This window comes from Protopterus annectens, chromosome 11.part0 (genome assembly GCF_019279795.1).
Source record: "Protopterus annectens isolate FY-2018-M chromosome 11.part0, PAN1.0, whole genome shotgun sequence".
NCBI classification, from domain to species: domain Eukaryota; kingdom Metazoa; phylum Chordata; order Ceratodontiformes; family Protopteridae; genus Protopterus; species Protopterus annectens.
Window position 1 is genome coordinate 380,913,862 of NC_056745.1, and position 12,966 is coordinate 380,926,827.

The 12,966-nt window shown below is 39.5% G+C and overlaps 1 protein-coding gene across 1 annotated transcript in view; it reads left to right on the plus strand.

The window, feature by feature from the left end:
- CEP290 (centrosomal protein 290) overlaps window positions 1–12,693 on the plus strand; it is a 3,346,332-nt gene extending 3,333,639 nt beyond the window's left edge. Inside the window, exons 52-53 of the mRNA XM_044087863.1 lie at window positions 9,620–9,729; window positions 11,513–12,693. Coding sequence (XP_043943798.1) covers window positions 9,620–9,729; window positions 11,513–11,698 — 296 coding nt within the window. The 3' untranslated portion in view covers window positions 11,699–12,693. The remainder of the gene's footprint in view (window positions 1–9,619; window positions 9,730–11,512) is intronic.
- The last annotated feature ends 273 nt before the right edge of the window (window positions 12,694–12,966 follow it).

Sequence of the window (12,966 nt, forward strand, 5' to 3'; positions counted from 1 at the left end):
ATCCTACAGGTCTTGTCCCCGATTCCCCATTCCATGAGGAATTACTGAAATTATTTAATAAGCCGGGGGTTACAACTTATGGAATGCTTCATTACTCATTATAATGAGCAAATTAAAGACTTGGAAAATGAAATACACACACTGGATGCTGCAATCAAATCTGACCATGACTTTATTAGGTATAAGTATGATTATGAGCTTATGTTTTCCACTATAGATGCTCAATTAATTAAATTTAGAGCTGCTAAAATCAAGAAAATGAGCAGAGATGAAGCCAATTACAACAGGGGACCTGCTTATCTGCACTCTCCTGGCTCTCAGCAATGGGGAGGGCTTTCATCTGTCACCAGTCCGGACGAGGGAACCATTCATGATGCAGGGATGTCCGAACAGCATGACGTATCTTGCCACAACTCTGCCGTTGAGCAAGCTAACACTTCAGCAGCAACAGAAGGCCCTCGCCATAGCGAGAGATTGCAAAGCAATAGAAATAACTTTAATGCTGGCAATTCAACTAATAAGGGCCTTTATTTACACTCTGAACAACTGGATAATGTACAAAATTTTCGGAGGAACTCCAACAGCACCCAGAGGAATCTGACATGCCAAAACAACAAGAAGAGGGACCAGAGGAACCAACGACAAGCACGGCGATAACTAATAGCCCTTCCACCTGTACACTTATTTGGACAATAATTAATTTACTGACCTTTTGGACAAGATTGTAACTTGAATATTGTTTTTAACAGTACCAATGATTTTAAAGTATTTAATTATTCCACTTTTTTTTGTCAGTACTGAGTTGGCTGTTGTGTTGGCAAGGGGCTTAACTTTTGTACCCTGTAGGAACATTGACTTGACAAAAACTATATTAGATTTGAAGTTATTTACAAGGAAACTCAATTTAAAATTAGTTTTGGGCATGCACCATGATAATGTTCAACCAGTAAGGAATATGTTTTATGTAAACAGTACCTTTAATCCTATGTTACATCCTACTGTAATGGCATTTGAGCGTATTTGTGAGTTTGACTTAAGAAATTTGGGACTATTTAGGAATGGCCCAGATGTCAGCAATCTAAGTAGTGATGCAAGAATGTTATTAACAGATCTGATTAACAATAACTTGAGGATATCACAACCAGGTAAAGGCGGAGGTATTGCTATTATGGACAATAATTTGTATAAAGATAAAATGGTTTTACTTTTGGATACTGCTCATTACAAGCTTGTTTCTCTGAATGAACTTCATGGTGCATATAGAAAAATCAAGGGATTCCTATTCCTAAATGATTTATTTATTGAAGCACACATTACGCTTGATATTTTCAACTTTCTTACTGTTCCAGCACCACAAATTCCTCTAATTTTCGGAATCCTCAAGATACATAAAGACTTATACAGCCCTCCCTTACGCCCGATAGTCAACGGGCATAACTCTATCATATATCCCATGGCTAAGTTTGTTGATAGCATACTCCAACACTTCTTGGTGAATGAACCCCAGGTATGCAAAGACTCTTGGTCTTTTTTAGCTACTGTGAATGAGCTGATATTTATGGAGATCTATAATTTTGCCACTGTGGATGTGAAAGATTTATACATGGTGATACCACATGACCTGGGTATAGACTGGGTTAGTCAGTTACTTTTAGGTAAAGGTATTGACAACGATGAGTTATACTTGGTTCTTAAATTCTTGGACCTAATACTCACAAATAACTTTTTCCCGTTTGACGATTCCTACTACGTGCAAACAACAGGTGTCGCCATGGGATCACCATGTGGTGCCAGCTTCTCTAATCTTGTGACGGTCTTTTGGGAGAAAGAGTATATGTTGAAAAATAATCCTTTTTCGGATTTCATTCACTTCTACACCCATTACCTGGATGATATTTTCATCATCTTTAAAGGTAACGAGATAGTTTTTAGGCAACTCATTGATTATATGAATACTACCACAGAGTTCCTAAGATTTACTAGTGATTTCCAGAGAGAAAGTATTTCTTATCTGGATATACATTTCAGTAAGGACCATACTGGACAGTGTAATGTTGCCATTATTTTTAGGAAGGAAACTTACTCCAATTCCTTCATACACTTTTCTAGATCCCACCCAGGACATCAGAAAAAATCAGTTGTCAAAGAATAACTTGTCCGAGCAGCTAGAATGGTTTCTGATTTTGATGAATTTTTAGTGGAATGTCAACTTTTAAAGGACATGTTTTTGAAGCGTGGTTACCTGCAGGTATTATTGAATGATATATTAAATGAAGTAACCTTCAAAAGGTCTACTGTTTTTTCAAAGCAATTTTGAATGATTCCCAAATAGATGAGGTGGTGATTGGGAATACAACTTGCCATCAAACTAGTTGCTTACATATGAATTCCACTACTGACTACACTTTGTCCTTCATCACCCCCTTTAGTAATGAGGCCCTTCTTTTAAAACATAGTTTGTATAAAAATTGGGATCTGATTACAGCAGATGAGAATGTGAGGAATAATTTACCCACAGAACCGGTGGTTATTTTTAAAAGGGGGCAAAATTTGAGATGGCAAAGGTGGATGAGTTTAAATACTTGGGATCAATAGTTCAGAGTAATGGTGAGTGCGGAAGAGAGGTGAAGAAGAGAGTACAGGCAGGATGGAGTGGGTGGAGAAGAGTGTCATGAATGATTTGTGACAGACGAGTACCAGTAAGAGTGAAAGGGAAGGTCTACAAGAGGGTAGTGAGACCAGCTGTGTTATATGGGTTGGAGACAGTGGCATTGACTGAAAGGCAGGAGTTAGAGCTGGATGTGGCAGAGTTAAAGATGTTAAGATTTGCACTGGGTGTGACGAGAGTGGACAGGATTAGGAATAAGTATATTACAGGGTCAGCCCAGGTTGGAAGGTTTGGAGACAAAGCCAGAGAGGCAAGATTACATTGGTTTGGACATGTGCTGAGGAGGGTTGCTGAGTATATTGGGAAAAAGTTGCTAAGGATGAAGCTACCAGGTAACAGGAAAAGAGGAAGGCCTAAGATAAGGTTTATGGATGTGGGGAGAGAGGACATGCAGGTGGTTGGTGTGACAGAGCAAGATGCAGAGGACAGGAAGAAATGGAAACAGATGATCCGCTGTGGCAACCCCTAATGGGAACAGCCGAAAGAAGATGATGATTAGAAACTAAAAAGGTAACCAATTCAAGGGTAAAAGGCATGTTTAGATGTGAGGCTTGCCCTTATTGTAGGTTCATTAACACTGGTTCTTTTTTCACAGTCAGGGATCACAGATTTTCATCCAATGTCATGTTTAAGTGTAATTCAAGAAGTATAGTATACCTGGCCAAGTGTAAAGTATGTCCCGTCTTCTATATTGGAAAGACAGATAGAAGACTCAGGGACAGGTTGTATGAATGTATATATGCCATTAAAAACAAAAAAGTTGAGAATGCCCTGGCAAAACACATAATTAATCACCCATACCACACCTTTGATTTTAGGGTTTTAGAACAAGTTAATGGGTCCATTAGGTTCATAGGTTAGTACTAAGCTAACTGCCCTTGCGAGCCATTTTAAGCTTAGCCAATTACACCTTGTGAGACTCAACCCCTGCACCTTGTGTTTGTAAGGCAAACACCTTACCCATTAGGCCACCCTCCCAAGGGGTGGCCCCATTCCATTATGGTTGGAAAGGTGTGAGCTTTTATGGAAACTCGGGTGTGATGCCTTTAGACATCCAGGCATCAATGATGTCTGCTCCATAGCTTGTATTTTGAAACTAAGGAGTTTAATAAGATAAGAATGTTGATACATGTACATATATTTCTTATGTGGTTCATTATTTGCAAGCTTATTGATTTTTAAGGTTTATTTATACATATATATATATATATATATATTTATATATTTATATAAATGTACGTAATAGTACATGCAATTGTCGTTTATATAAGATGGGATTTTTATTATTTTTTGAATATATGCACATATTTATTATATATTTTAGTTATGTTTAATGAGAATTTTTGCTATCAGTTTTTCACCTCTACCAGTTTTAAAAGACTATTTTATAAGCCAATGCATTTAAATTTATTAAGTTTCTTATTAATTGATCATGTGATTTTTGGTAGGTATGGTTATCTGTTGGGAGAAGGTATTTAAGTAATTCTGTTAATGGTGTCTTTTGTCTGAACAAGTACAGGCATTGACCTGTACGAAAGCGCTAACTACTTTATTAAACTACTGAAGTACTGAATTGGATTTTTGTCGGAGTGTCTTCTGTCCATTGCTTTTTTTGTTTTTTTACCAGTTTGTTTTATTTTTATTTGGTTTAATAGTCTTTTTTTCAAACCCACATAAAATAGTTTTAGCAAAACCTGCTCTAGCCCTAAAAAACATATCCAACATCTCCTGCTTAGTAAAGGTATGCACCGAAGACCAAGTAGCAGCTTCAAAGATGGAATTGGTGTCTCAACCCTTTGAGGAAGGCACCAGAAGAGGCAACAACTCTAGTGGAATGAGCTCTAACAGAAGTAGACAGAGAATTGCCATGAAAAGAATAACAAAAATAAATGGCCTTAGATATCCAGGAGGAGACAGTTTGCTTAGAAACAGCAAAACCCAAGGACCTGGGATGAAAGGAAACAAAAAAGCTGATTAGACTTACAAATAGTCCTAGTTTTATCCAAATAGTACCTGAGCTGTCTGTGCAAATCCAAAGTATGCAGGACTCTCTCACTAGCAGACTGAAGAGAAGGGAAAAAGGAAGGGAGCTGTACCAACTGCTTTAAGGACAACTCGTTTACTTCCTTGGGCATAAAAGAAGGATTAGTACAAAGGGACACCCTATCCCTGTGAAAAACCAAAAAAGGAGGGATGGCCATAAGTGCCTGGAGCTCAGAAACCCTCCAAGCAGAAGTAAAAGCCTGCAGTAAAACAGCCTTCCAGGTTCAATGTTGCAAAGAAGCAGAATCTGCAGGTTCAATAGGAACCTGAGTCAAATTTTCCAAAACAGAATTAAGGTCCCAAGGAGGAAGAATAGGTTTTCTTGGAGGCCTAATGTGCAGGACACCTTTAAGAAATTGTTTGATCTCAAAATGAGAAGTCAAAGAAGGATTCAAAGACAAACAAGCAGAAATGGCTGACAAATGGGCCTTCACAAAAGAATAGGCCAAGCCAGACTGGAACAACTCACACAAATAAGTAAGGACCAGAGGGACCCCCACTGAAAAAGGGTCCTGTTATGAGCATGGCACCAGACTGAAAATCTTTTTCATTTGGACATATAAGATTTTCTGGTTGAGGGTTTACTTGCTTCCTGTAAAATCCTGAGCACATCCTCAGAAAAGAGATGCTTGAAAGGGATCAAAACCTTGTCACCCACAATCTTAGTTGCAGCGTGGACAAGTGGGGATGGATTACAGACCCCTTATCCTGTGTGAGGAGACCCAACTGGTGAGGTAACTTGTTATGATTGCTGCTGGTCAGATGCATTAAGAGGGGATGCCAGTGCTGTCTTGGCCAAAAGGGAGTCACTAGAATAATTTTTGGGGAGCCCAGCTGAATCTTCTGCAGGACTCTTGGAAGTAGAGGAAGAGGAGGAAAGCATAAAGAAACATCCCCATCCAAGGAAAGGAAAGGGCATCTGTCTTCCATGCCAGATGGCATGGCACTCTGTAACAAAAGAAAGGAAGCTGCCTATTTAGAGGGGAGGCAAAAAGATTTACCTGAGGAATGCCCACCAATGGACAATGCCCAGAAACACATCTCTGTGAAGCATCCATTTGTGAGCTTGTGTTTTGGACTGCTTAGAGAGTCTGCCATCAGATTATGGTCTGAAGGAATGTGTACTGCCTGAAGAGTTAACTGATAACTGAGAGCCAATTCCCAAGCCTGAAGCACCATCCCACAGAAGAGGTAAGATTTTCTTCCACTTGCTTGTTGACATACCACATCACTGTAGTGTTGTCTGTGTATACCTTTAAGAGGCCTGGAGAGAATTTTGGGGTGAAAAGCCTGAAGGGCCAGAATCAGAGCTGTCATCTCTTTAATGTTAATATGGTCTGACTCCTGATGGGGAGGCAAAGACCCTGAACCTTCAGGTGACCAAGAGAGGTCCCCCACCCCACCCCATGTCTGAGGCATTGGTGAACAACTCTTGAGAAGGGACGGGAAGCTGAAAGGGCCAGCCCGGGGTTGAGAGAGAACTGTTGAATCCACCACTCAAATTCCTTCTTGAGACAGGGAAAGAGAGGTACACTGAAGTTCAGAGGGTGACAATGCTGAAGCCAAATTGACTTGAGGTACCACTGAAGCTTCTGCATATCCAGTATGGCAAGAAGAAACATTGGAATAGAAGAGGCCATGAATCCTAAGGCTCAAAGAAACTCCCTGGCTGGCATGGCAGTCAGAGGAAGAAGAGATTGAAAGAAAGTTGTCAACGGCAATACCTTTGGAGGCAGAAGATACACCAACATTGGCACTGTCTAAATGTTGCATCCCAGATGCACATGATCATGAGAGGGAGTCATGATGGACATCTGGAAGTTGATAGTAAACCCCCAGACTTTGAAGAAGAGAGATGGTGAAGTGCAGATCCTGTAACAATCGACTGGGAGAAGGTGCCTGACGCAGCAGGTCTTCAAGATAAGGAAAATCTGAATGGCTTGGAGCCAGCAAATGGCAATCACAGAAGCTAGGCATTTTGTGTATACCCTTGGGGCACTAGAGAGACCAAAAGCCAAAGAACCAAAAATGAGAGGAAGACATAGAGAAATGTAAAAACTTCCTGAAGAGAGGATGAATAGGGATATGAAGGTAAGTATCTTTCAGATCTAAGGATACCAGTAAACCCTGGGGTTATAAAAGAGGAAACAGAGTTTGAAGAGTAAGCATCCAAAAAGAAGGGGTCTCAAGAAAGGTGTTGAGCCAGGAGACATCCAAAATAGGTCTCCAAGTCCCCTCCTTTCGAGGACCCAGGAACATTCTAGAATAAAAACCCCTTCCCACTTAGGAAGGGAGAGCAGGTTGAATGGTCCCTTGGTTCAGCACGGACCCTAGTACCTCCAGAAAATGAGGAAGTTGATCTAGAGGAGGTTGAGGAATGCCTGAAAAAGGAGGGAGAAATTTCCATACCATGAAGTAACCCTGATGGATGACAGAAAGAACCCAAGGTCCAAAGTGATGAGATGCCAATTTGGAAGACAAAGGGATAGCCAAAGGGACAAAGGAACCTGGTCTAAAAGAAGGGGAGGTGAATTGTCAAAGAGAAGAAGTCTTATCAGATAAAGAAGGCTTCTGGGCCACAGAAATCTGGGAAGCCTTGGGGAGGCCTCCCACCCTTCCTGCAATTATGGGGTTGTCTGCAACCAAAAACAGACATAGAAGGATAATTCCTCTGGAACTTAGGGATAGAAGAGCCAAAAAAAGGTCTTGCAAGGCTTCGCCTTTCTCTTGAAGACACTTGTTAGCAGTAACAGTCCCAAAAAAGATGTGTTTTGTCCAAAGAAGCATCCAACAACTTGCCCTTAATGTCCTCAAGTAGAGACTGGAGATGAAGTCAGAAATAACACCTCATGATGGGCCTAAAAGCTGCAGCCCTAGAAGATGCATCAGCAGTATCATAGCTACACTTAACAGAGTGGCGAACCACTTGAGAAGCAGAACCTAAAAAAGATAAGGCAGAGGATTTGCCATCAGAATCAGGGAGGACAGAGATAACCTGACAAGCCTCAGCAATCAAGACCAGAGCATACCTGGTTATGTGGGTCTGGTAATTAACAACACTAAAGGCCAAAATAGAAGCAGTGCAAACTTTCTTGCCAATCCTCTTCATTACCCTACTGTCCTTATCAGAAGACAAGTTTGGAAGAGGGCAAAAGTTTAGAAGGTTTGTCAGAAGAGACTGACACCACAGCAGGATCAGTAGAAGAGTATTTAAATAAAAGTAGACAATCCTCAGAATCCTGACAGAACCTATCAGGTTTTGTAGGAACAGGAAGCTGAGACTCAGGAGACTTGGAAGCAGCAATGAAAGTATCTAACAAGGCAGGCAACGCAGGAGGAACTGTTGATGGTTTAGTTGTATCCATCTGAAGCAACTCCTAATATATTCTCTGAATATCAGACACTTGAGAAGAATCCACTTAAAGAATTCCATCATCCTAGCAATTGTGCCCCCAAAGAACAATTCCTCGAAAGGAAACTCAAGGTTATCAGATTCCTCTTCATCAGAACCATAAGCCAAAGGCAAACACATCTGTGAAGAATAGGACAAACACACGTCACCAGACACTGAATCCTCAACTGAGGAATCTTGCTCCCTAAGCCATATAGAAGGGGTAGAGGCCCAAGAAGGAGCAGGTACTGAAACCCCTTGAGGAGGCTTTAGGGCCATTAAGGCAGAAAACTAGCCTTGAGTAAACTGTTGCCATTCCCTTTGAGGATCCATAGGACAAACCAAAACATGCTTCATTTTTTGTTTTTTCTTAGAAGGAACATCAGCCCTAACAAATACTGGAGGTTATGACCCTTGGCGAGATTCTAGAGAACCCAGAACGTACTCCCTAACCAATATCTGCTTAATTCCTCTAGAATGCTCCAAGGCAAACAACTTCAGTTTCCCCTTGACATCCAGAGCAGACTGCTGCAAAGCCTCAGAGGATGTGCAATAAGACAGATCTATGCTGGCCGTCAGCAGGATGGCAGGAGAAGAATCCAACATAAATGCTGAAGTACCTACAGAGCTATTACCTGCTACTAGAGGGACATCCAGTGGCGGCTGGGCAAGATGTCTTGGCCTTCTTTTACTTAGTGGGAGCATCTTGTGATTAAAGGATTCTGCCATGGTACACTGGGCTAACTGTTTAACCCACTAGTTTTCAAGATAAATGACCAGGGAAGACAAACAGCTTAAGGGTGTCTTGGACACAAATGCCTTACAGATTTCACAAGAGGTAAGGTCATGTGAAGCACCCAAACAAAAAAGACCTGTTTGTGATGATCCTTATGGGGAATCTGCCTCCCACACTGGCCACCTCCCTACTTGGATGACATGAACTCAAGGTAGTAAAAATAAAATACAAGATCAAGAAAAGTAAAAAAAAAAAAAAAAAACAACAACCAACGGGGCTCTTATCTGGTTCAAACCAAGTGGCAAAAACTGCATTCAAACTGGCAGCAAAAGAAGTTCTAGGTAGTTGCGTCTGTACACCCCTTTTTTGCCCTACATTCTGTGTGGGGAACACAAGATTTTTTTTAGGCTTTTTTCATACTGGCTGAGTGTCGAGCTGTACTGGGCGAGACATCCTTCTATGACGAATACTGCAACAGTGATATAGAAGGACATATACATTTGCATGCTTTAAGTCTTAAGCTAGTTGAACAGTACAGAGTTACTTGCAGTTAAATACTGACACCCTTAGCAAAATAAGTCTTAGCTAGTATCTTAGAGGCTTTGATGATCTGGTACAGCTTTCTGGTTCAGTTTTAGTAAGCCACTAATGACTGCATAAGAATTAGTGAGTGCTGTTACAGAAGTTTTTGCTGTTAAATTTAATTTTGTAATGGTTTACCTTTTGATAATTTTCCCCATTGAGTTACACAACTCACAACATAACCTGTTCTTTTCTTCAGGATATGATGGGCTGCTGGAAAAAGGCAGAAAACATGACCAGCTTATGGCAGATGTTGTGGATCTGCAAACACAGCTGAAAACAACGGAGATCGAGAAACAGCATCTGCAGGTAAGTTCATTACCATTTGGATTACAGTCATAATAAAGGGGCTGGTCCTCAGCTGACAGTGCCTTAGCCTGAATATCCATGACCTCTCTGCATTGTTTTAGACTACATGTCAAATTTTATCTTTTCTGATAATGTCCTGCTCTAGCTAACTAAACTCTTCTGCTAGGCTGCCCACCAGATGGTTTAGAGGCACTAAGTACTGTAGTTTGGACATTTATTTATTTTATTTTTTTATTTTACATTTGTTGACCGAGCTGGTCTAACTGGATATATGTCCATTTTCAGTAGAGGCCCGGGGAGATAAGCTCCAAGACATGAATAAAATACAAATACAAATAAATTACAAACTGCAAAATCAAAAAAAAATTGTAAGAAAAAAAAATAGCAAAAATAATAAAACAAATATAATAAAAATAACCAAGCAATGGTAATATGTGCAGTAAGGCATATAGGTTAGCACTGGGTTTGTAAAGAGGACATGAGTCTTAAACAGTGCAAAAAGAAGGTACAGGGACTAATTACAGGTAAAGACAATAGTGGAGAAAGGAAGTTAGTTGTGAAGTGATTTTACAAGCATTTATTAGAAAAAAAGGTATATAAGGAGGAGGACATCTGCTTCAGGACTCAGCACATCTGTGCTGCAGAGATGTTTTGTTTGACTGCCTTACAGGTGGATTGGCCCCTGTTGCCATTGTCTTTAAAAAACTGCAGATATTGCCTGTGATTCTGCCCGAGAGTATTCTTACAGTAAATAATCCTTTAAAGCAAGATGTAAAGGATATTCAGACAGTATTTATTGTATCCGCTGTCCTTGAGAGGCCCTCTTCAGCATTTGTATTTTATACACCCACTGCCTCCTTCTGTCTGGGATGGCCATTTCAATTACAAGAAACTGTCACTGAGATCGCCTGGAGAGAGTACTTGAGACTACCATAGCAAAGGGCCCTTTTAAAGAGAAAATGTCATAACTTCTCATATGTACCCAGTAGTCTGCCCACTACAAAGGGGCTTCTTGAATATAAAATGATGTGAATACTCACATTTGTGCTATATGTGTAAGTAGTCACTGTATCAGTTATAAATCCCAAAGAAAGGTCTTTCAAGAAAGTAACGAGCCAAACATGACAAAAGTAACCAGATGTAAAAAATGGCTCGACACACCAGGGCAGATATATGGTATTTAATATAAGACACAAAACACTTTTATCACCTATTTAACAAAAAAGCATTTGTTTTGTGTCTTATATTAAATACGTTTTACCTGCCCGGTGATTTGTGCCATTTTTTGCATTTGGAGACTTTATCAGTTATCTTTGATATGATCCTTTGCAGCAGGTTCCTTATTTTATCCTTACATTTTTGTATGGCACAGTCACAGATGTCCTGCTTTAAGTAAAGTTCAGGTGGCTAATTTCATAACTTTGTTAATATGTTTTCTTGTAACTGCCGCTCCTTGCCTAAGTTGGGTGAAGAAATGGAAATGCTAGAGAATTACACACGATACTCAGTGTAGGGGGATATTGTGCATAGGCAGAAGCCTGAGATTTTCTAAGCACAGTGGGTGACTTTTGAAGGTTGGTTAACATGCTTAGTACTCATATCTGTCATTTTCTACCTAAAACATTGTTTGTTCACATACTAATGCAGTCAGTGATACTGCTGCTACTTTGTGCCTGAAAAGTGTATTATTTATGCTGCTGCTTACTTTTTGTCTAATGCCATGTTATGTGAAGTAAAATACCAGTTTACTTGGGTTCTAACAATGTACCAGTTTTATTTTAAGGAGGAAGTCAAAAAGTTGAAAAAAGAACTGGACAACTTTGACCCTTCATTTTTTGAAGAAATTGAAGATTTGAAATATAATTATAACCAAGAAGTAAAGAAGAATATTTTGTTGGAAGAAAGACTGAAGAAACTTGCAGACCAGTTTGGGGTGCAAGCAGATATTCCGGCCAATGTTTCTTTGTAACCTAACATTTAGACTTTTACACTTGCTTTCTAACTTTGTGTATTTTAATTTACCAATATGAACATTTTGCCAAGTATATATAAATATGTCTGTAACTTAAAATTGGCCACTGTTAAGGACTGGATTGGTTTGTTTTTTTTTAAAACATACTTTTTCGTTGCATTATACATTTCACAGATATGAGATGTATCCTGAATTGTTGATAGTTTTGTATTAGTTGTGCAGTTTATGAGTAAAACCCGGTGTGAAATGCAGAGGTCCACAGCAGAAGCAGAGCACATGACAATATACTTAAGACAGGTGATACAAAAGATTTTTTCGAGTTACCACCAAGTTTCCTTCCTCACAGTTATGCTGTTACAGATTACACCAGCTGTTGTGATCTATGACATCTATTCCCTGATGTGGGGCTTTTTTTTGCAGTACCTCTGATCTGTAAATATACTACCTCTGAGGTCATATCTGCTTTGAGAAAATGGAAATGCAGTTAATCTGTTTTCCCCAATGTTGATGCAATGTGAGAAATAAGTATATCTAATGTTCAGGTGTGGGGAGTGCGGCAGTTCCCCACTAAAACACTTTTTAATTTGACTGCTTTTATCTGTTTTCCATGGCAGTCAAATGAGGTAGTGGGACATTGTGACTAGTGACTTGTGCTCCATGGAGCTTGTCAGTGGTAAGTTAGAAAAGAGCTAATAAGTTAGATGCAAACTAGATAAGTAAAAAATATCGGATACTGCTGTTGAACCAAAGAAAAAAACACCAATTGCAGTAAATACGTAGAAAATATGCGGTTATGTGTTTTGTACGTGTATTCGTGATGGAATAAATTCTTTTCACCTTCATTCAAGTGGAGTCTAGCGGCATATTTTCTACGTATTTACTGCAATTGGTGTTTTTTTCTTTAGATGTAAACTAGAATTGTACAACTGTATTTTGTAAAACAGATTTTCTATTTTAGATAAGAGCATATTCAAATAAATTATTTTGTCTTACATACTCTAGTCTGCTTCCTTTGGGGAAATGTTATTTGGAGCTAACGATGTAGTAAATTTGAAAGTAGGTATGCCTGTCTGTTTTCACCAAGACAAATGTGATAATTTAAAAAAGCTACTAATTCTATAAAATTGTGTAAAAGTTATTATGTAATCTTCTACTGTCAGACTTCCTATTTGTCCATGTTAACATTCTTTGACATGGCTAAGATCTCAGCTTTCTTTGTCAAGTATGTCTGATGCACAAAGGCACACACCATCAGACTTGCCTGT